The sequence below is a fragment of the Mirounga angustirostris genome, unplaced genomic scaffold, assembly GCF_029215605.1.
Source record: "Mirounga angustirostris isolate CCGP_5_RB_7025 unplaced genomic scaffold, mMirAng1.0.hap1 SCAF_13, whole genome shotgun sequence".
Classification (NCBI taxonomy): Eukaryota; Metazoa; Chordata; class Mammalia; order Carnivora; family Phocidae; genus Mirounga; species Mirounga angustirostris.
The window spans coordinates 84,838,705-84,863,211 of record NW_026991721.1 but is presented as its reverse complement, the minus strand read 5'-3'; the positions used below and the strand labels follow the sequence as shown (position 1 = coordinate 84,863,211).

At 42.4% G+C, this 24,507-nt stretch overlaps 1 protein-coding gene and 2 pseudogenes across 4 annotated transcripts in view; 1 reads left to right on the top strand and 2 right to left on the bottom strand.

Moving 5' to 3' along the window:
• Positions 1-2,372: 2,372 nt before the first annotated feature.
• The window catches only part of APLP2 (amyloid beta precursor like protein 2), an 85,685-nt gene continuing 63,550 nt past the window's right edge, over positions 2,373-24,507 (top strand). For all 4 annotated transcript variants that reach the window (XM_045894691.3, XM_064577225.1, XM_045894690.3 and 1 more), the window contains exon 1: positions 2,373-2,571. In XM_045894691.3, coding sequence (XP_045750647.1) covers positions 2,467-2,571 — 105 coding nt within the window. In that variant the 5' untranslated portion in view covers positions 2,373-2,466. The remainder of the gene's footprint in view (positions 2,572-24,507) is intronic.
• Positions 11,190-20,778, bottom strand: LOC123857906 (cystatin-C-like; annotated as a pseudogene).
• LOC123858062 (U6 spliceosomal RNA) lies at positions 18,203-18,302 on the bottom strand (annotated as a pseudogene).

Here is a 24,507-nt window from a genome sequence, read left to right as displayed (position 1 = left end):
TGTCAGTATTATCTGATAAAAAGAGGGTAACATTTTAAAGTCAAAACCACCGATGAATGGGGTAATAAACTCTTATTAATGATCCTTTGGTGACCTGAAAATGCAAATAAACTTCTTCCAGGACCTAATTTTGGATTGAAAACCCCTACATCATTTTTCTTTATTTCCTGGTCCCATCCCACGCTATTGGAGCTCAGTCTTGAATATTCAGTCCCAAGAGCATGAAGATCAAGCTCACGGTTCTGAATTCAGGTAATTTTACTTGCTTTTCTCTCAACATTTAAATTCATAGAAATTTAGAGATCCTTTTGTGGACAAGGAAACAGGCCCTAGAAGGACTAAATGACTCAGGGAACCTGCTCCACAGAACTGGAACTTACATAGTCACTTGATACTGTTTCCACACATACTTTCACAGAAACTTGCACTTGGTAACATGTTGCTTCACACTGCTTTCACCTTTTAGGTTTAAGTCTCTTCCTGCTTTTCACTATTGTACATTCACTTTTCATTGAATCACATAAATTGGTGAGGTGAGACAGGTTTGTAATATCCACACATGACAGAGAAGAAAAGGGAGTCCCTGGGTGGCTGAAACAACAGACGTTTCTTTTTGGGAGGCTGGGAAGTCCAAAATCATGGGGCTTGCTGATTTGGTTCTTGGATGAGGGCTCTCTCCTCTCCTACTGTGTCCTCACATGGGTATCTCTCTGGTCCCTTCTTATAAGGGCACTAATGCCATCATGAGGGCCCCACCCTCATGACCCCATCTAATCCTAATTACCTCCCAAAGGCCCCAGCTCCTAATGCCATCACATTGGGGGTTAGGGCTTCAATATGTAGGAACTTTGTGGGAAGGACACCAATAGTCATAGCAACTGTTCCAGAACTAAGACCAGAGCCCAGCATCATTGGTTTCAGTGTCACTGCACAAACGTGTGGAGGTCTCCACCGCAGGAGGTCCTGCAGTAGGACATAGCCCAGTTCTTATCAGTGGCATAACAGAGGTGTGGAGACAACCAAGGAAGCAAGTGCCATAATGGAAAACATTACATCTAGGGGACAGAGGAAGAATGACAATGTTTTCAACAGGTAGGTATTGGAGAGAGGGCATTGCAGGCATAGAAAGGGCTCGAAAATGGAAAGGCGTGGGTTGTCTTTGGGAAATAGGGACAGAGCCTGTTTAACCACCAAGAACTGGGCATTCAGGCAATAAGGCTGGAAAATCCAGCGTTCTTCTCACTACTCCACTGTTTATTCTGTGGACACTCTCTCTCTTTTTACTCTCTGTTTCCTAGGGTAGAGACCCTGTTCTCTATTTATTTGTTTGAACCTAAAGGGACTAGCAAGGGCTCTACAAAGGGTGGTGTATAAATCACATGGCTATTGAAAGGAAACAAAGCCAGCAGAGAGCCCTCGCAGTGGCGAGACCGTGCCAGTTGTGAAATGGGGCAGCAGAACGTTTTCCCAGTTGAAGTGGAAATGCCGTGGAGCAAGAAAGCAGAGAAGCAGGTCTCCTGCCAATTATCTTAAACTGAGTAATGAAGAAAAACGATCTTTCCCTAAAACATACGAGGAAGGGGACGTGGGCTTTAAGATGAACGTGGTCGTTGCCCCACTGGGCTCCAGTGGGAGGCAGCTATCCCTGGCTCGAGTGGCTGCTGGGAAGGAAGGGTAAGGATGAGGCCTAAGGAACAGAGGTCAAAAGCGTGGAAACACCGCCCAGCAGTCTCGGGGAAAGGGCAAACCCGGCTCTGGGCGAGCAGAGCGCCGACAGCCGCACGCCTAGAGCAGGGGTCGGGAGAGGAGGAAAGCTCCCTCATTCAGCCGGTCCCCAGCCTCGGGGGAGGCCTTCGGTTAACCTGCCTGGGTTCGGAACAACAACAACAAAATTTTTTTAATTCTGTTTTTAATAAAACCATTTTCAGAACCTCACAGAGGGCGGTACCCAAAGGAATCTGAAAAATACCCCGCAGGGCTAGGCGAGCGGGGCGTGCCCCGAATCAGGAGGCTGCAGGAGGACACACCAGCGTAGCGCGCCCAGATAACCTCTCACCGTGCGGGAGGCCAGAGCAATTCCCCACCCTCCGCGGAGCCGCGGCCCCCAACGCACCCTGCGCACACCCCCTCGCTACGCGGCCGCAGGGTCCCAGGCGGGGGCGGGGCCGTCAGAGGCCGGAGGCGGGGCCTGGCGGGGCTCGCGGTTGGAGCGGGCGGGAGGTGCAGGCTCTTCTGTTCTTTGATTGGGTCTGGGTTGAACAAGGGGCGGTGTCTTGGAGAGGCTCTACGGCCCGGCATTGGGCCCCGAAGAAAGAGGGTGTGGCCTTGTGAAGTCAGTTCCGGTTGGTGTAAAACCCCCGGGGCGGCGGCGAACAGGCTTTAGATGCTTCTGGGTCGCGGTGGGGAAAGGTTCTGAGTTTTCGTGTGTGAGCTTGAGAGTCGAGCACTAGAGCGACCCGGCGAGGGATGGCGGCCACCGGGACCGCGGCCGCCACGGCCACCGGCAAGCTCCTGGTCCTGCTGCTGCTCGGGCTCACGGCGCCTGCCGCGGCATTGGCCGGCTACATCGAGGTGGGGACCGGGCGAGCGCCCGAGCGCAGTCTCCTTCGCCCGCCGTGGGAGCGCGGCCTGCGAGCCGACGGGCGCGCCGCGGGGTCCGGCCGGGCTGGGGGCGCGGCGTGGAGAGGGGGGAGGGGGGTGGTCCGGCGCTGCGGCGGGTCTGGCGGCGTCTCCCCCGCCCGCCCCTGCTTGGCGCAGTGCTTAGCGCTGGAGGTCGAGCTGCCTCCAACGCCGCAGAGGCCAAATGAAAGGCATCGGGGCTGCGGGGCGCGGGGGGCGGCGGGCCGTCTCGGCCGCCCCAGCCCCCATCCCGCCCGCGGCGCCGCCACATCCTCTGGGGACCCTGCGCGGCTCAGGCGCCCAGCCCGCCCTCCCCCGGGATACTGCGAGGCCCTGCGCCCTGCGGCCCCCCGCCGGCGCTCCTCAGTTCGGGACCTCGGTGCGGCGCGGCTCCCTCCGGGGGCGGCTCCGCGCAGACCCCAGCTCCCGGGCTGCGGCGGGCAGCGCGCTCTCCGCGTCAGACAGTGGGGCTTCCCACCTGGAAGCAGTAGATGCAGCCTTTGTTGGCAACGCGGGCTGGGCTGTGGGGATGCAGGCTTCCCGGGTTGGCCCTTGGAAAGTGCCGGGTGCTGGGGCGAGCGCCGCTTTGGCTGCAGCGGGAGAATGCTCCTGCACCAAGCAGCGGGTGTGCCTTCTGTTTCCTGTGTGCCTGCCTCTCAAAAGATCCAGCGCTCTGGCATCAGGCCTTTGGGAGGAATTGTTAAATATAGCTGTTTGCCTAAGTCTAATAAACAAGGGGAAAACCCCTCTCTGGTGTTCGTGTTGCGCCCCTTTTTTTGTGGGTTCCAGCGAGGAGGAAAGGTACCGATGAATATGGTGTTAAAAACTCTTGTTTAATCATACTTTTTTTGGTGTTAGAATTTAAGTAGCTGTTATGCATCTGACAACCCCATAAACATCTTTGTGCTTCGAGGTGGTTAAGTAGCCCGGATTCAGGGGTGATTCGCTGGAACGGGCAGGGTTGCCGGGGTCCGGGAGGGTTCTACTGCGTGGTCTGGACCTTGCCGCTTCATGAAAACCTTTCTGTTCCTGAGGGAGACGTGGGACTTTATTTTTACTTGCCTTCTCGAAATAGTGCTTGAACGGTTGGACTGGAATGTGTTTCGGGTGAAGTTTCTTTCTTTTTCCTCTTCTCTATTTTTAAAATTACAATGGATTTCTGCGTATTTAGCTAATTTCAGAGACAAGTGAGACTGGATTTGATTACATAGGCATTGAACGAGAAGTTTCTAGCAAAAACCCATAGTTAGAATGTGTTCTTCTACAGAATGTTCAAACATTTCCAGGATCAAATCTAATCAAGAACACACCTCCGATGGAACGGCTTAAAAATGTTTGTATTCATCCTGCTTAGAGCTTTAGGATTCTTTGGAGGAAGGGGGGAAGGAAGTTGTATTTTAAGTAGAGTTAATGTTTATATATACGTGTTTTTAGATGACGATTATTTTAGTTTCCACACAATGGTTAGATCAGTATCTGTGATTCCTGATATGATGTTGCACGCTAGATCAGCAGGATGGGAAAGGAAGGGGGAAAAAAAGGATTTTGTATGGAACATAGAACTTTTAGGTCAGGGTGTCAAAAACCATTTTGCACACTCTTTTACCCCACTTCCCAGGCGGATGTGTAGTTTCAGGCACTAGTAGATTCACAGTAAAGGATTCGTCCGTTTTAAAGAATATCTTCCTTTCAAGTTGAAGCAGAATATTAACACCTGTATGTACGCCTGCAGAGAAAGAAAAACTAGCAATATCAGAATTAGTTGTTGTGGATTAAATTCAGCTGTTACCCACAACATTGTTCAATTGAAAAGTCTGGCTAGGCAGAAAGTAGGAATTAGACATTTCCCTAAAATGGTTTTTAAATGCTATTTTATGATTACTGTCCTTTGGAACTATATTTTTGACCACACTAAGTTATCTTTCAGATGTTTTTTTTTCTTTTGTCAAGCAGGCAAAATTTGTGTGTATATCATTTCATTTATTTGCTGTCAGGCAAAGGACTGCCTAAACCTTAATTTAGATGAGAATGGCCTAAATCAGGATGTCTTTGGGAAGGTCTTTATTGAGATTAGCCAAAGGGATTCCAGCCAAATCCCTGATCAAGTTGCTTGGCGCAGAATTATTGATTGGCAAATCTTTAATGTTGCGTGGTGTTGACTGAATTAATCTCTTACACCTGTTTAAAAAGAAAAACCCACCTCTGTACTGAGGACATTTCTTTAAATCCAGGATATGTTCTGTTGTGTGCAGGCTCCCATTTGGGATTCTCAGACAGTATTTGTGCTGAAACCCTGCACTCTGCTTCTGAGAGCCAGAACTCGGGTTCGTTCTGCTCCATTTAAAAAAGGGCCATTTGACAGACAATTTACAGGAAATTCAACTGCAAGGTATGACAGCTGACTTAGAAGATAAAGAAGGCTTTGTGTTGGTATTGCTGAGTGGTGGTATATGGGATGTCTGATTATGACTTGGGGAGATGCCAAAGCTTCTGCCACGATTGTCAGTCAGTCATTTTATCATAACTACTAAAAATCTTTTGATAAATATGATGAACTGAGTCTTAGCAATTAGATCCTTCTGTCATAGAGGGAATTTGTTTCATCATCTAAAGCTGGGCTGTCTTACGGTGTAACCACATGTGGCTACTGAGCTTGCAGGGTGGCTAGTATGATTGAGATATGAGTGTTCCACTTTATTTGATTTTAATTAATTTAAGTTGACATTTAAAACTGATAGTTCAGGGATTGGAAAACTTTTAACTGTATTTGAAACAACTTGGTTACGTGGATCTACTTTTTGAACTGTAGATTTAATGAAATTTAAACTCAGATCAGGTATTTCCTATGCAAATTTAGCATCTGAATTGCCTTGTACTGTAAGTGTAACATGCACACCAGATTTTGAAGACTTAGAATGAAAGAAATTGTAAAATATCTCAGTAATTTTTATATTGATTACATCAAAATGATACTTTAAGCCTTGGCTAAGTAAAATATGTTAAAATTAGGGGCGCCTGGGTGGCTCAGTCGTTAAGCGTCTGCCTTCGGCTCAGGTCGTGATCCCTGGGTCCTGGGATCGAGCCCTGCATCGGGCTCCCTGCTCCGCGGGAAGCCTGCTCTCCCCCACTTCCCCTGCTGGTGTTCCCTCTCTCACTGTGTCTCTGTCAGATAAATAAATAAAATCTTTAAAAAAAAATGTTAAAATTAGTTTCACCTGTTTCTTTTAATTTTTTTTTTAAGATTTTATTTATTTATTAGAAAACGATCTAGGGTGGGAGAAGGAGAAGCAGGGCTCCCTGCTCTTGGGGACTTGGGGGCTTGGGGGCTTGGGGGCTCGATCCTAGGACTACAGGATCATGACCTGAACCAAAGGCAGACACTTAACCGACTGAGCCACCCAGGCACCCCTGTTTCTTTTCATTTTAATGCAGCCAGCTCATATTATATTTCTTCTGGACAGTGTTAATGTCTTGCTTGAAGTTAGACCAGCATGCTCTTAAGTGCTTTTTAGGACAGTTTTGAATGTTATTTTTTGTTTTTCAATTAAAACTGTTATTTAGAAATAAGTTCAAGCTTACAAAAGTAGCGAAAATCATACAAATGACTCTAATACCCAGATTCACCAGTTGATGTTTTTCCTGTTCATCATTTGCTTTATTTTTTTATTATGTATTTTTTGCTGAAGTATTTGTGAGTTGCATACATCCTGTCCCTTGATCCCCTCACTGTGTATTTCCTAAGAACCAAGGACATTGTCTTACATTACCTTAGTACAGTTACCAATTTAAGGAAATTTAACATTGATACAATACTTTGATCAAATCTACTGTCTGTATTCCACTTGTCAGTTGACCCGATAATGCTTTTTATAACCTTCAAAAACATAGTTATTTTTAAAGCTGAAGAGCTTTAGAAGTCTTGGCAGTGAAATGTGAAGGGTTATTCATGTTTTCCAAATATAAAAAACAGATTTTTAAAAAGAATTTATTTATTTATTATTTTAGAGAGAGAGTTGGGGGTGGGGGACAAGAGACTGGGAGAGGGAGAGAATCTCCAGCAGACTCCCTGCTGAGCTCCAAGCCCGTTGCAGGGCTTAATCTCACCACCCCGAGATCGTGACCTGAGCCAAAATCAAGACTCAAGACTCAGTGGCTTAATTCATTGAACCACCCAGGCACCCCCAAAAATCGGATTTTTAACTTATCTGATGTTGTTTTGACTTTGGGAAAATCAAAACTTAAACTTTTCAAGATTCTTTAATTATGTTACTCACCATTACTGAATTCTTGGGCTTCTGCACTTTTTTTTTTAAAGATTTTTATTTTTAAGAAATCTCTACCCCCAACGTGGGGCTCGAACTTAGCTGAGATCAGGAGTCGCATGCTGTCTTGACTGAGCCAGCCAGGCGCCCCATTCTGCACTTTCTTTTTAAAATAACAGAAGAGGGGCACCTGGGTGGCTCAGTCGGTTAAGCGGCTGCCTTGGCTCAGGTCATGATCCCAGAGTCCTGGGATTGAGCCCCGCATCAGGCTCCCTGCTCAGCGGGAGAGCCTGCTTCTCTCTCTCCCTCTGCCTGGCTCTCTGCCTACTTGTTCTCTCTCTCTCTGTCAAATAAATAAATAAAATCTTAAAAAAAAAAAAATAACAAAGATTACATGGGTAGTCCACATTTATTGTAAAAATTAAAAAATACAGATAAATAAAAAATGAAAAATAATCTCAAAACATATTTTCCAGGTAAACCTCATTGTAAACATTTTAGTGGTATATATCTTAGCAGATACATCGAGTATGTATGTTTTATAAAACTGGCATATATTGCATATTGGAGCTGGTACCTAACAGTTACTATTTTGAATTGTCTTAAAATGAACTAGTGAAAGAAAATCAAGTTTTCTGTGTGACAAAATGTAGGGATAAATATTTGTACAGTAATTGTAGCTTCTATGGGGGGGTCATTTGAGAGAGAATTTGAAATTGTCTATAATCCAATTTTCAAGAGTTGTTTTTTAGTGAGATAAAGTAGATTACCTTGATGCTTAATTAAATTTAGTATCATGTACCTTAGATGGAAAGTGAACCATATAGCCCCATTCAAATACAAATAGGTTCCAGTCCTTTGTGTCAACCACAACTAATTATTTTTGCTAAGAGAATTTTTCTTACGTAAGCCATCATGAAATTTGTTTATAATCTTTTTATTTTTTAAATTCATTTTATTTATTATTATTATTTTGGGGGGTACAGAGGGAGAGAGAGAATCTTAAGCTGGCTCCATGCCCAGCGCAGCCCAACATGGGGCTCAATTTCAGGATCGTGAGATCATGACCTGAGCCAAAATTGAGAGACGCTTAACTGACTGAGCCACCCAGGCGCCCCAACTATAATCTTTTTTTAAAGTAAGACTTTTCATTTGCCATTTATCCTACTAGTGTTTGTTGAATCACTGTTGTGAGGTTCTGTTTTAGATGCTAAATGCTACAGTAGTAAAAACAAGTATGCATCGTGCTTTTTACTCTACAAAATGCACTTGCCTATGATTTCTAGGCCCCACCCTCAGAGGATCTCATTGAGTACATCTGGGATTCTCAGTTTTAAATGCTCCCCAGGTGATGCTTGTGTGCAAGTACAGAAAAACAGCAAACAAAAAACCCTAACAGAACTCATTTGGGTACATTATCTTTTAAGTCTACACAAACAGCCTACTGAAATAGGTATTGTTATCCTCACCTAAAAAGGGAGTCAGTAGAGGCCAAGGGTTTAAGGCCATGCAGCAGGGCCAGGGTACGAATCCATCTGTCCTCTTCTAAATCTGTTGCTCTTTCTCTCCTCTGTGTCAGGGTGTTTCATAATGTTTCTCTTGTGGTTGCAGATTTCCTTTTTTATCTTCCCCATTACCAAAAAATCTGATACAGGTATTTGCTTTAAACTTTTTTTTTTTTTAAAGATTTTATTTATTCATTTGAGACACAGAGATAGAGAGCATGAACAGGGGGAGAAGCAGAGGGAGAGGGAGAAGCAGAGGGAGAGGGAGAAGCAGGCTTCCTGCTGAGCCTGGAGCCCGATGTGGGGCCCTATCTTAGAAGCCTGGGATCATGACCAGAGCTGAAGGCAGACGCTTAACCATCTGAGCCACCCAGGCACCCCTAGGTATTTGCTTTAAAAGAAATTAATTTCATAGAAGTTACAATGTATCATGAACCAATATATACCACACTATTAACAGTGGTTATCTTTGGAGGATGTAATTACAGGGGACTTGGCCTTTTTACAGTTTCCTTGGGTTTTTTAAAACTTCTAATGCTTTTTTACATAATGTGCCAATTCTCTGTCTCTATTTAAATAGTAAGTTTGTTTCAGCTTTGTATTCTGCAAAATTTAAGGAAAGGAAATTTAAAAGACTCCCTGTGTGTGTGTTGGGGAAGGGGAGTCTAATCAAAATCAGGGTATGGGATTATTTGGAAGAGAGAAGGCTGCCAGCACCAGATTTACAACCACCGGCCTAGTTGATAGACAGCCATAGGACGAGGTTGACACTAATCACTGTGACTGGGATAAGATTGTGGTCCAGAAAAAAGTTAATCGGCACCTGTGAGGTTAGTTAATTGAGCAGCTCAGTGCAACCTTTCCACTGCTCCTTTCTCAGCTCAACACCTCTTGTGGTTACAGATTGGATGGAGTTCCAGAGGACACACTTTGATATGATTAAGGTCCAGGGGAGGAAAGAAATTATCTCTTGTATATCGCCCCTTAAGGGTGAAGAAATATTTCTCATAGCCTACCAGCACAATACCCCTCAAATATTACTGGACAGAATTTTATCAGATGCTTCTAGCCAAACGCGATGTCTGCAGGGGAATGGTACTGTGGGTTGGGTTCTGTTGGAAAAGAGTGTGGTGGTAGTTGGGTAGATAACACATGCAAGGGCATTCTCTGTTTGGGATCTTATAGAATAGGTGGGCTGGCTGGAAGGAAAAATAACTAATTCATTCTTACGTAAATTATCTGCGAGTTAAATGTTTGCTGGCAAAATTGAGAAATCGGAGGAACCTCACACAGGGCATTGATTAGGATCTTGGCCCTTCATTGTGAGGGTCATTGCTGTCTAGAACAGAATGGCTGGAATGGTGAAGAATATGAAAAATTTGACATGAAACATGGATGAACTGTAAGGGAGATACTTAGCCTGGAGAAGAAGAAAAGGTGGGATTTAGTGGTGGGGGGGAGGAACATAAGTATTTGAGAATATTTTATAGTTTGCTTCTGGAAGTCTAAGTAGGAGACTGAAGCAGAGTTGTTCCATGGAGAAATGAGGTGATAAGAGTGTAGGACGTTCTTTTACTTACTTTAATTACGAATATTTCCAACACAGTATAGTAAAAATATAGATACTCCTCTATACGCCACCCAGTTCTGTTAAATTTTAACACTTTCCATATTTGCTTTAGCCATTTTTTTTTTGAGTAGTAAAGCATACATATAGAAATAAGATGTTACAATAGAAAGGCCTCCTTTGAACGTTTTCCAACCCCATTAACCTTTCTTTCCTGAAGTAACTCTTATCTTGAGTTGGGAATTTAGCATTCCCATTCATATTTTCATGCTGAGAGAGACCCTTTCTTCTTTTTGGATTCCAAAGAAGTTTGTTCAGGCTCTTAGAGTGGTAATAAATATTTATCAATGCAGAGCATTAATTGTTCGAACATACTATGATTTAAAAGCTAAGATACTTGAAGTGGAAGTAAAGACAGCCACATACTTATGAAGGTGCCAAGCATGCATGGCACTGTTGCAACCCCTACATCAAAAGCCCTTGAGTATTTTTGAGCTTTTAAAAATTTATAGCTCAGTGTGTTTTCATAAAACACATACCTGTGTAACTACTGCCAAGGTTACAAAAGATAGAACATTCCTACCCTAACCACTCCCTCTAGCAATTATTACACTGACCTTTATGATAATTATTTATTTTTTATAGTTTTTACCATCCAACCATTGTCCCTAACCACTGTAGTTTATCCTGTTTTCTCGATTTATGTAAGTGGAATCCTTCAGTGTGTATTCTTAAGTATCTGGGCTGTTTTACTAAACATGTTTAATTAATTAATTAATTAATTAATTATCATCTCTGCACCCATCATGGGGCTCAAACTCATGACCCTGAGGGGCGCTTGGGTGGCTCAGTCGTTAAGCGTCTGCCTTCAGCTCAGGTCATGATCCCAGCGTCCTGGGATTGAGCCCCACATCAGGTTCCCTGCTCAGTGGGGAGCCTGCTTCTCCCTCTCCAGCTCCCCCTGCTTGTGATCCCTCTCTGTCAAATAAATAAATCTTCAAAAACAACAACAACAAAACAAACTCATGACCCTGAGATCAAGAGCCACATGCTCTTCCAGTTAGGTATCTTTCTTTCACTAGATGTGTTTTTGAGAGTCACTGGTATTGTTGAGTGTAGCTGTATAGTAGTATGTATGAAGAAACGATGATTTGTTTTGCTGATACGCATTTGGGTTGTTTCCAGTTTGAGGTTATTGGGATACTACTATTTTCTCTGGCTTGCCTTTTTACTCTCTCAATGATTTCTTTGGAAGTTCTTAATTTTGAGGTCTAACTTATCTCTTTCTTCTTTTTCTTCTTCGTCCTCGTCGTCGTCGTCGTCGTCGTCGTCTTGTGATAGGTGCTTTTTGTGTACTATTTCAGAAGTCTTTTCCTACCCTGAGGATGTAAAATTATTCTCCTAGATTGTCTATTAGGAGCTTCTTATTTTGCCTGGCACATTTAGAGTTACAGTGTACCTGGAACTGATTTTTGTGTAATAAGAAGCATGGGTCTTTTTATTTTTATCTTTTCCATATGGTATGTGGCCCATACCATATGGCTATCCAGCTTGCACCATTTATTGTCAAGGTCATCCTTTCCCTTCTGTTCTCCCATGGCACCTTTGTTAGTTAATATCTCTGTATGGGTGAGTCTGTTTCTCGGCTCTCTTAATCATTGCTGTCTGTGTGTATCCTTGCACCAAGTCTACACTGTCTTATAATAAGGTTTTATATCTACTAGAGCGTGCCCTTCTACCTTGGTTGTCTTTAATAGTGTTTTGACTTTCTGTAATTCCTTTCTTCCCATATACATTAGCTGCATTTCACCGAAAACAGCCACTTACCGGAATTTTGACTGGGATTTGCATTTAGTCTGTAGTTAATTGGGGAAAAATTGATTTTTTTTTTTTTTTTTTTTTTTAAATATTTGAGTCTTCCAGGGGAACCTGGGTGGCTCAGTCAGTTGAGTGTCCAACTCAGATCTCAGGGTTGTGAGTTTGGGATCCAAGTTGGGCTTGGTGCTGGGTCCAATCTAGAGACATGGCACATGCCTTTATTTAGGTCTTCTTTCATTACCCTCAATCTTTTGTATAGCTTTCTGCTTAGAGATTTTGTACCATCTTGTGTTAGATTTCTTCATAGATATTTATTTTTAATGCTATTTTAAATTTTTTTGTTGTCCTTCTATGGTTGTGGAAATGCAGTTGATATTTCCAAATTCACTGTGTATCCAGGAGACTTGCTAAACTTGTGCACTAATTCTAATAATTTATTAGTAATTTTGAAAATTCCTGAATATATTCTATGGATTATGATAGTTTTTTCCCTTCAATTCTTACAGCTTTTATTTCTTTTTCTTGCTTTCCTGCACTGGCTGAGACTCTAGTAAAATGTTCAAGAGAAGTGGTAATATCTGGTATCTCTTTTCAGCTCCTGATCTCAAGAGGGAAACTATGTTTCACTGCTTATATGATACTTGTAGGTTTCTTTGTAGATACCATGTCCTTCATTAGATTAAGGAAGAGCTCTTCTATTCTCTGCTAAAGATTCTTGTCATGAATGAATGTTGAATGTTTTTCACTTTTTCCCCAGCTAATTAGATAATCATATGATTTTTCTTTTAATTTTGATAGTGAAATATATTAATTGATTTTTTTAAATATGTAAGTAACTTTTGCATTCCTGAAATGAGCCATACTTACTAAATTTTGTTCAGGATTTTTGCCTCAGTGCTCAAAAGTGGGTTTGGGGGTGCCCAGGTGGCTCAGTTGGTTGGACTGACTCTTGATTTTGGCTCAGGTCATGATCTCACAGTTGGGAGATCAAGCCCAGTGTTGGAGATTCTCTCCTCCCTCTGCCCCCACCCTGCTCGCACCCTCTTTCTCTCTCTTTAAAATAAATGAAATCTTAAAAAAAAAAAATCATAAAAAATAAAGTCGGTTTGACCTGTAATTCTTCTCTTTTATAATGTATTTATCAGGTTTTGGTTTCAAAGTTTTATGGCCTCAAAAGGACTTGGAGAGAGGGGATATTGCCTCTTTTCTATGCTCTGGAATATTTTACTTAAGATTGGCATTTTTTCTTTTAATGTTTGGAAAACAATTTACCAGTGAAGCCATCTGGACTTTTCCTGTGGTAAGGTTTCTAATTATGCATTCAATTTGTTTTCTAATTGTAAGATTAGCCCTATCTTGTGTGAGTTTGGTTAAGTTTCCCTAGTAATCTATTACATTGGATTTTTTAAGTTGGTATCATTTGATCAAAGTTGTTTATAATATACTCTTAATGGTCTTTGTAATATGAGTAGAATCTGCAGTGATGTTCCCTTTTTTCATTACTGACTTTGGGTATTTTTGTGTGTTTTTGTTTTGTTTCAGTCGGTCTTAACCAGGTGTTAAGTCTTTTTAAATAATCAACTTTGGCTTTTGTTGATCCTCTCTGTTGTCTCTTTATTTTGCATTTTTTCTTCTTTTTTTAGAGATTTTATTTTTAAGTAATCTTCTACACCCAACGTGGAGCTCAAACTCACAACCCCGAGCTCAAGAGTCACATGCTCTGCAGACTGAGCTAGCCTCCATTTTATTTATTTCTGCTCATTATTATTTTCTTCTTTCTACTTTCCAGAGGTTTAATTTATTCTTTTTCTAACAATTTGATATGACTGCTAAAATTTTTTCAGCCTTTCTGCTTTTCTATTAACTTAAAGCTATAAATTTTCCTCTGAACAGGGCTTTAGCTGCAGTTCACAAAGGATTTTTGTTTTTAGCTTTCTATTTAATTTCTTTTCTTTTTTTTTTTTTTAAGATTTTATTTATTTGAGAGAGAGAGGGAGGGAGTGCAGGCTCGCACGTGAAGGGGGTGGGGAGCAGGGGTGGGAGGGGCAGAGGGAGAGGGAGAAACAGACTCCCTGCTGAGTGTGGAAGATTAGGGGGATTGATCCCAGGACCCTAAGATCATGACCTGAGCTGAAGTCAGATGCTTAACTGACTGAGCCACCCAGGCTCCCCCAGCATCTAAGTTTTTGTTTTTAAAAAGATCTTATTTATTTGAGAGAGAGAGAGAGAGAGAGAGTGCATAAGCAGGGGGAGGGGCAGAGGGAGAGGGAGAAGCAGACTCCCTGCTGAGCGGGGAGCCCAACTCAGCGCTTGATTCCAGGACCCTGGGGTCATGACCTGAGCCCAAGGCAGACACTTAACAATGACTGAACCACCTAGGTGCCTGAGCATATGCGTTTTGATACATAATATTTTCATTATCATTCAGTAGAAAAATTGACTTTCCATTGTAATTCTAATTTTTTTCTCCATGGGCTATTTAGAAGTACATTTGCTGGGGCACCTGGGTGGCTCAGTTGGTTAAGTGTCTGACTCTTGACCTCAGCTCAGATCTTGATCTCAGGGTTGTGAGTTCGAGCTCTGCCTTGAGCTCCTCAGTGGGCATGGAGCCTACTTAAAAAAAAAAATAGTATGTTAATTTCTTTTTTTTTTTTTTAAGACTTTATTTGAGAGAGCATGAGAGAGAGAGAGAGAGAGATCACGGGGGCATGGGGGGAGAGCAGGGAGCCCCATGTGGGACTTGATCCCAGGACCCTGGGATCATGACCCGAGCTGAAGGCCGACACTAAACTGACTAAGCCACCCCCTCCAACTGTGATTTTGGACAATTTTTTTCCTATGTAGTTTTGACAGGTTTTTTTGCTTTATTTTGAGGTTGTTCTTAGGTGCGTACAGATTTAGAATTACTACCTTTTCCTGAAGAATTGAATCTCTCATATAGTTTCCCTCTTTATCTCCAGTAATGTTTTTTTGCCTTTCCTAATATTTTGTTTAATATTTCTGTGTGTTTTAGATGTGCTATGGCTTTTTTCTTTTTATAACCTAGCACCTGTGTTTTACTGGAGTATTTAGTACATTTATATTTAATGGGGCTGTTGATATGCTTGGGTTCTCATCTACCTTCTTATTTAGTGCTTTTTGTTTGTTCTGCCAGTTCTGTGTTTGTTTTTTTCCCCCTTAGTTAATTACTTTGGAATTTGTTACTGTTTTATTTCTCTTATTACTTTGGAACATATTTATATAGTCTTTTATTATTGCTTTAATGGTTACTTTAGAAATTTCAGTATCTTTCACTTAGTATCTTATATTAATTGGTATTTTTATCCTCTTCCTGGACAATAGAAGACCTCAGAACACTTTAACTCCATTTAACCCCATCTCATCTTTTTTTGTCATTGTTGTTATATATGTTAATTTCATTTTATTTAATTTATTTGTTTTTTTAATATTTTATTTATTTATGTGAGAGAGAGAATGAGAGACAGAGAGCATGAGGGGGAAGAGGGTCAGAGGGAGAAGCAGACCCCCCGCGGAGCAGGGAGCCCGATGCGGGGCTCAATCCTGGGACTCCAGGATCATGACCTGAGCCGAAGGCAGTCGCTTAACCAACTGAGCCACCCAGGCGCACTGTTAATTTCATTTTAAACCCCAGAAGGTGTTATACAAGCCATGTTCTATACTGTCAAATGAATTTAGGTAAGTGGTTATTGACTCCGGAGGCACACTGGTATCATCTGGGGAACTTTTGCAAAACACAGATGGCTGGCTGCAATTCAGACAAATGACATCTGGATCTTTGGACAGAGGGGGTCAAGCATTAGTATTTCCTAAAAAACTCCTCAGGTAATTCAAGTTTGTGGTAAGATTGAGAGCCTCTGATTTAGTTTTCCATATTTATTGTTTTTATTATTTTTTATGCCTCTTGCATCTCTGAACTGTCCTGGATAATTTTTTGTCTTCCAAAACACTTTAGAATTTTCTTAAGGGTAAGTTGGCTTTTGACATATTCTTTTACCAAATATCTTTTTCACTCTTTCTTTCAAGATAGGTTCATTGGGAATAGAATTTCTTCCATCATCTTAAAGCGCTTATGCCATTCCTGATATTTTATGTTACCAATATCCTGATAATGAATGTTATCAGTAACTTACTGGAATTTGTGTCTGTATAATTATCCTCCTTTGAAGGTAATGTGTTCCTCTCTGTCTACTTTTAAGCTTTTCTCTTTGAATCTGTTTTTCAGCACTTTTGCTGTTATATACTTAGGTATAGTTAAAAAAAAAAATGTATTCTCTCTTTGGGGCTCCTGGGTGGCTCAGCCATTTAAATGTCTGACTCTTTTTTTTTTTTTTTTTAAGATTTTATTTATTTATTCATGAGAGAGAGAGAGAGAAGCAGAGGGAGAAGCAGGCTCCCAAGGAGCAGGGAGCCCGATGCGGGACTCGATCCCAGGACCCTGGGATCATGACCTGAGCCGAAGGGAGATGCTTAACCATGTGAGCCACCCAGGTGCCCCAAAATGTCTGACTCTTGATTTCAGCTCAGGTCATGATCTCGGGGTCGTGAGATCGAACCCCATGTTGGGCTCTGTTCTGGGCATGGACTTAATATTCTTTTTTGTCCTCTCCCTCTGCCCCTCCCCACTTGAGTGTTCTCTCTCTCTCAAAAAAAAATTAAATTAAAAAAATGTATTCTTGTAGAGCGTCTTGAGTCTGTGGTTTGATACCTTTCATCAGTTTTAGAAAATTCCCAGCTGTTTTCTTTTTAAGTATTTAAATATTGTTTCTGCCTCATTCTCTCCTTTCCTGTGGGACTCCAAAACAAACATCTTAGATGTTGTCATTGTGTCCTCTGTGTCTCTCCATCCCTCATTCGATAGATTTTCTTCTGGCCCATCTTTGTTTTTACTAATAATTTTTCAGCTGTATCTGATCTGCCTTGAAGTCCATCCATCGAGTTCTTAATTTCAGTTATTGTAGTTTGTTTTATAATTTAAAAATTAAAAAAAATTATTTATTTGCCAGAGAGAGAGTGAGAACACAAGCAGGGGAAGCAGCAGGCAGAGGGAGAAAACTCCGCTGAGCAGGGAGCCCGATGCGGGGCTCGATCCCAGGACCCTGGGATCATGACCTGAGCTGAAGGCAGACGCTTAACCAGCTGAGCCACCCACGTGCCCCATAATTAAAAGATTTTTTAATTGTTTCTAGATCACAGCTGAAATTCTCAATTTTTGTCTTCTGTGTCTTTGAACATGGAAAACGTAGTTGTCTATGTCTGATAGAGTATCTTGGGGCCCCAAGGGTTTTTTTTTACTATAATTTACTTCTTTCGGTTTTCATATTATCTTACATCCTTTTTTGTCAGATAATTTTTGATTATGTGTCATTTTATTTACACAGATGCCTTATAGACTAATTTGAGGCCTAGGCTAATGTTATACTGCAAGGAGCAGTCCATTTGCTTCTATCTGAAGCTTGGGGACACTAGCAATCCAGGATCTCCTTTTCATTTCATGGATTTAGATTATTGGAAGTTGAGCTGCAGTCTCTGGGAAGGCCTGTCAATTTCTGGAATACCATTCTTTGTTCAGCCTGCTTTGTAGTATCAACAGCAAATCTTTAGGCTCTCCAAGTATACTCCCCTTCCCCTTTTCCTCCAGCCCTGGACTCCAGTCCCTTTAGTCCTTCTGTGCATCAAAAGCACTACTTAGCTACTCTCCTCAGAATTTTTCAGCTTTCAGAGAAAGAAAGCTCTGCAAGCTGTGCCTATCTCTCTGAGCCTTTATCCTCCCCTAAGTATTGACCCATTTAATCTTTACTATCTTTTTAGATCTCTGCTGCCTTTGAGCAGGTGATTTTCATATTTTGTATTGCTCTTCTTGTTGTCCTCATTAGGGTGGTTGGTCTGAATTATCTAGCTGACCATAACTGGAAGTTAATTCCCTTGAAATTAGATATTTACTGGGAACTTACAGAGAAAACCTATGTGAATTTATGTAGTTAGGGAGGAACAGACAAGCAGGAATAGAGTAGCAGATTCTAGTGGTTGTTGGAGTAATGATAATTCTATTTATGGTGCAATTACTATGTATAGTGTTTTACATATATTCATTGAAATCTTGGAACAGTCCTGAGAAAGGAACTATGGTTATCCTTGTCTTTCAGATGCAGGAACTGGGGAATGTACAGGTAAAGTAACTTGACCAAGCTCACAGATCAGTAAGTGTTGAACTGGCTCTCAAGTTTGTGCTAACTGGTGGGACATATGTCCTGGGTCAGATCCCTGGGGAAGGGATAGCTCAGTTTGACATGGGAGTACCAGACATCTCTAAGAGAAGGTTATCAGACAGTCAACATTTATATTTTTAAATTTATCTTTGTAAGGTTTTATTTGTTATTCCAGTTATCATACGGTATAATATTAGTTTCAGTAAAAATACGGAACGCTTCACAAATTTGCGTGTCATCCTTGTGCAGGAGCCATGCTGATCTTTGTATCGTCCCAACTTTAGTATATGTGCTGCCGAAGCAAGCTGCTGATAGCCAACATTTAGGTAAAACATTGCAGTAGGTGATTCTTAGTAATCAGAAAGTCAAGGGAAACTCTTCTGAGGCGCTTAGTTTCTCCACCATCAAACCATTATCCGTACTTGTCCATTTTGACTCGAACGGGTATGATCATCTCAGGAACCTATTTGTCACTTCTTAAAATCTTTTATTAAAAATGGCTGAGATGGGGCGCCTGGGTGGCTCAGTCGGTTAAGCTTCTGCCTTTGGCTCAGGTCATGATCCCAGGATCCTGGGATCGAGCCCCACATCTGGCTCCCTGCTCCGCGGGAAGCCTGCTTCTCCCTCTCCCACTCCCCCTGCTTGTGTTTCCTCTCTTGCTGTGTCTCTCTCTGTCAAATAAATAAAATCTTAAAAAAAAAAAAAATGGCTGAGATTCTGGGGCACCTGGTTGGCTCAGTTGGAAGAACACATGACTCTTGATCTTGGGGTCATGAGTTCAAGCCCCATGTTGGGTGTAGAGATTACTAAAAAAAATAATAAACTATTTAAAAAAAATGACTGAGATTCTAAATTGACTCCTTACAAATGATTATTAAGGTGACCCTTAGTGTATGTGTTAAAGAAGAAATAGATGGTCATTGTGAAAAATTTAGAAAAAGGTAAGGCAAAACAAAGAAATTAACCGATTAAAGAATTTACATAAATAACTTGTTTTTCCACTCCTGTTTTTTATACATCTTAGTTTTAAAAAGTAGATTTCCCTTTATATGTTTATAACCTGTTTTCCCCCCATTTCACATATTGAATAATTTTCCAGGGCATTAAAGATTTCACAACACTTTTAGTTGAATAACCATTCATGGTTTGGGGCTTTTGAACTCCCTGCATTTTTAAAAATTTTATTATTATTATTTATAGCTGATGTTACTAAAAAGTAACGTGATTAAGATAGAACAGAACATGCTTACTACATATTGGTGCATTTGGAAAGCAATTAAAAGAAAGGAGTTACAGGGGTGCCTGGGTGGCTCAGTCGTTGGGCATTTGCCTTGGGCTCAGGTCATGATCCCGGGGTCCTGGGATCAAGCCCCGCATCAGGCTCCCTGCTCCACAGGAAGCCTGCTTCTCCCTCTTCCACTCCCCTTGCTTGTGTTCCTGCTCTCACTGTCTCTCTCTCTCTGTCAAATAAATAAAAAAAAGAAAAAGGAGTTACAGGCACCTGTTCAGTAAATACCCCAGAACCCTTCTCTACTTGTGTCCTGGGGCCAGCACACTGAGGGATGTGACATCGCCTGGGCAGGGCCACCCTTCCAAGGCTTAGGAACTCTCCAAGGGGGGAGTGGGGTAGGAGAAGGGCGACGGAGCGAACCAGCCTGTCACAGGGTCCTCTGTACATTCTGGCAGCTGGACTTTACCATGGAGGTCTTGCCCAGCCAGGGGACAGTGTATACCTGGAAAGAGCAGAGCACTTGCTTGCTTGCTTTGTCCGTCCATCCCTCCCTCCCTCCCTCCCTTCCGTCTCTTTTCTTTTCCTTTTTTTTAAGATTTTATTTATTTGAGAGAGCAAGTGAGAGCACGAGAGGGGAGAGGGTCAGAGGGAGAAGCAGACTCCCCACTGAGCGGGGAGCCCGATGTGGGACTTGATCCTGGGACTCCAGGATCATGATCTGAGCTGAAGGCAGACGCTTAACGACTGAGCCACCCAGGTGCCCCTCTTTCTTTCTTTTTATTTTTTATTTATTAATTTTTTAAAAAGATTTTATTTATTTGACAGAGAGAGACCGCGAGAGCAGGAACACAAGCAGGGGGAGTGGGAAAGGGAGAAGCAGGCCTCCCGCCGAGCAGGGAACCCGATGTGGGACTCAATCCCGGGACCCCAGGATCATGACCTGAGCGGAAGGCAGACACTTAACGACTGAGCCACCCAGGCGCCCTCTTTCTTTCTTTTTAAAGATTTTATTTATTGAAGAGAGAAAGGGAGAGAATAATTTGGGGGAGGGGCAGAAGGAGAAGCAGCCTCCCCACTGAGCAGGGACCCCCCCCCCCAATGTGGGACTCCATCCCAGGACCCCAGGATCATGACCTGAGCCAAAGGCAGAAGCTTAACCGACTGAGCCACCCAGACACCCCCAGAGCATTTTCTTCATTAAGGTGTGGCTGGTCATGAAAGGGATGGCTGTCCAGGTTGGGCTGGGACTTGGTACATCTGGTTTGGCCAGTCTTCACGTCCAAGAAGTATTTCATCCCAGCCACAGCTTGCTTGTGGGCGAGTACCACCTGGAGTGTGCAGCTGTGGTTCATGCCCTTGCTCGCCTAGTTGAACTTGTTGAGGGTGAAGTTCAGGGCTTGCTGCACATCCTCCTCATTGACATGGTCAGCATCCTTTGGGGCTCCCACCATTGGACACTTGGTCCTGCTCATGCCAGGGCCATGGCCAGAGCCAGGGTCAGGGCCAGAGTAGCCAGTAGGAGCAGCAGGGTGTGCGGGGGCCCGGCCATGGTGTGCTCGGAGGCCCGTGAAGCTTAGAGGGGAGTGATCCAGCAGCGGCCCTCCCTGCATTTTTTTTTAAAGATTTATTTATTTATTTATTTGACAGATAAGAGAGAGAGCACAAGTAGGCAGAAAGGCAGGGAGAGGGAGAAGCAGACTCCACTGAGCAGGGAGCCTGATGTGGGCCTTGATCCCAGGACATTGGGATCATGACCTGAGCTGAAGGCAGCCGCTTAACCGACTGAGCCACCCAGGTGCCCTTTTTTTTTTCTCCCTGCATTTTAAAATATACAATACTAACCACCCCCCAATAGTACTTAAGATGATGCATAAACATTTCCAGTTACTCCAGAATACTGTTTACTAGCCAGCGGTCAGATATTTGCGGTATTGGAATTACAATTTGAATATATGATTGCATTTTGCCTTTATTTTATAAGAATGAGAAAATGGGAAGCAAAGTGCTTACTGTATTGATAAAAAGCACATGGTGAAATGTATTGATACTTATTTGGTGCTTTCTGGAGAGTCTTTGAATTTAGGTGAACACTCAGTGGGCTCAGTTATGTAGGAAAAGTGAGGGAATGTTTTTAGTTTATTCCTACTTTTATTCCTACTTTTAAAAAAGATTTTATTAGTGCATGTGTGAGAAAGTGAGCAAGTATGGGGCGGGGAGGGACAGAAGGAGAGGGTGAAGCAGGCTTCCTGCCGAGCAGGGAGTCCAATGTGGGGCTCCCATCCCAGGACCCTGGGATCATGACCTGAGCCGACGCGGATGCTTAACTGACTGAGCCACCCAGGTGCCCCAACTATTTTTTTAATTTTAAGTAGCCTCTAGGCCCAACCTGGGCTTTGAACTCATGACCCTGAGATCAAGAGTTGCATGCTCTTCTGACTGAGCCAGCCAGGCGCCCCTATGATGGAATGTTTTTAGATTCTGGAATTAAGTTTTCCAGGGTATTTTTTGTCCTGAAAGACTGGGAGTAATTGAGATTTGTATAAATCATTACCTTTCTAGTAGCAGAACCCCCAAATAACATGCATATCTTTGAACGTGCCCATTTTTTCAATAATCTATATAAAAGCCGGGATCATCTTATTCTATAATTTATCTCTAATTTATTGAATTCATTCCTTTATAATTGGATATTCACATTTCTGGTTTTCTCTAATATAAACAATATGCAATGAATGACGCCTTTTTTTTTTCTCATTTTAGCTGTATCTTAAATTGACATTTAAAAGAACCTCTGTAATAACTTGTTCTAAATTTGAAGACTCTCTATGGTAACTGGTTCATTTGGAATTCTTCACAGTCATCATTATTAGCCCATATTTATTAAATTGCTACATGCAGGGCATTGTGACAGCACAAATAACACTATAGCTGAAAGCAGCATATAGCTACTAAAATCATAAATGAAAGAAGCCTTTTAGGTTGTTGGAAAAATGATAGTCAACACTTCTCCAGTCTTTTAAAATAGATGATTTTACAGTGCACAGAAATCAGTTGCATTTCTATACACCACCACCAAGACAGAAGAAAGAGAAATTAAGGAGTCGATCCCATTTACAGTTGCACCCCAAACCATAAAATACCTAGGAATAAATCTGACCAAAGAGGCAAAGAATCTGTACTCAGAAAACTATACAATACTCGTGAAAGAAATTGAGGAAGACAAAGAAATGGAAACATGTTCCATGCTCATGGATTGGAAGAACAAATATTGTGAAAATGTCTATGCTGCCTAGAGCAGTCTACACATTTAATGCAATCCCTATCAAAATACCATCCACTTTTTTCAAAGAAATGGAACAAATAATCCTAAAATTTGTATGGAACCAGAAAAGACCCCGAATAGCCAGAGGAATGTTGAAAAAGAAAAGCCAGGCTGGTGGCATCACAATTCCGGACTTCAGGCTGTATTACCAATCACAAAGACAGCATGGTACTGGCACAAAAACAGACACATTGATCAATGGAACAGAATAGAGGGCCCAGAAATGGACCCTCAACTCTGTGGTCAACTAATCTTTGACAAAGCAGGAAAGACGGTCCAATGGAAAAAAGACAGTCTTTTCAGCAAATGGTGTTGGGAAAATTGGACAGCCACATGCAGAAGAATGAAACTGGACCATTTCCTTACACCACACACAAAAATAGACTCAAAATGGATGAAAGACCTAAATGTGAGACAAGAATCCATCAGAATCCTTGAGAACACGGGCAGCAACCTCTTTGACCTCAGCTGCTGCAACTTCTTCCTAGAAACATGGCCAAAGGCCAGGGAAGCAAGGGCAAAAATGAACTATTGGGACTTCGTCTAGATAAAAAGCTTTTTTTTTTTTTTTTTTTTTTAATGTTTTAAAGATTTTATTCATTTAAGGGTGCCTGGGTGGCTCAGTTGGTTAGGCGACTGCCTTTGGCTCAGGTCATGATCCTGGAGTCCCTGATGAGTCCCACATCAGGCTCCCTGCTCAGCAGGGAGTCTGCTTCGCCCCTGACCCTCCCCCCTCTCATGTGCTCTCTCTCTCTCATTCTCTCTCTCTCAAATAAATAAATAAAATCTTAAAAAAATATATTTTATTCATTTGAGAGAGAGAGAGCACAAGCAGGGGGAGAGGTAGAGGGAGAAGCAGACTCCCTGCTGAGCTGGGAGCCCGATGCGGGGCTTGATCCCAGGATCTGGAGATCATGACCTGAGCCAAAGGCAGATGTGCAACCATCTGAGCCACCCAGGCACCCCAAGATAAAAAGCTTTTACATAGCAAAGGAAACAGTCAACAAAACCAGGAGATACTTGCAAATGACATATCAGATAAAGGGCTAGTATCCAAAACCTATAAAGAACTTATCAAACTCAACTCCCAAAGAACAAATACTCCAGTCAAGAAATGGGCAGAAGACATGAACAGACATTTCTGCAGAGAAGACATCCAAATGGCCAACAGACACATGAAAAAGTGCTCAACATCACTCGGCATCAGGGAAATCCAAATCAAAACTTCAATGAGATACCACCTCACACCAGTCAGAATGGCTAAAATTGACAAGTCAGGAAATGACAGATGTTGGTGAGGGTGCGGAGAAAGGGGAACCCTCCTACACTGTTGGAATGCAAGCTGGTGCAGCCACTCTGGAAAACAGTATGGAGGTTCCTCAAAAAGTTGAAAATAGAGCTACTCTACGTCCCAGCAATTGGACTACTGGGTATTTACCCCAAAGATACAAATGTAGGGATCCGAAGGGGTACATGCACCCCGATGTTTATAGCAGCAATGTCCACAATAGCCAAACTAGGGATAGAGCCAAGCTGTCCATCGACAGATGAATGGATAAAGAAGATGTGGTGTGTGTGTGTGTGTATGCGCACACCCACACAGACATACTGGGGAATATTACGCAGCCATCAAAAAATGAGATCATGCCATTTGTAACGACGTGGATGGAACTAGAGGGTATTATGCTAAGCGAAATAAGTCAATCAGAGAAAGACAAGTACCATATGATCTCATGGATACGAGGAATTTGAGGACGAAGACAGAGGATCATAGGGGAAGGGAGGGAAAAATGAAACAAGACTAAACCAGAGAGGGAGACAAACCATAAGAGACTCAATGTCAGCAAACAAGCTGAGGGTTCCTGGAGTAGAGGGGGGTGGGAGAGATGGGGTGGCTGGGTGATGGATATTGGGGAGGGTATGTACTATGGTGAGTGCTGTGAATTGTGTAAGACT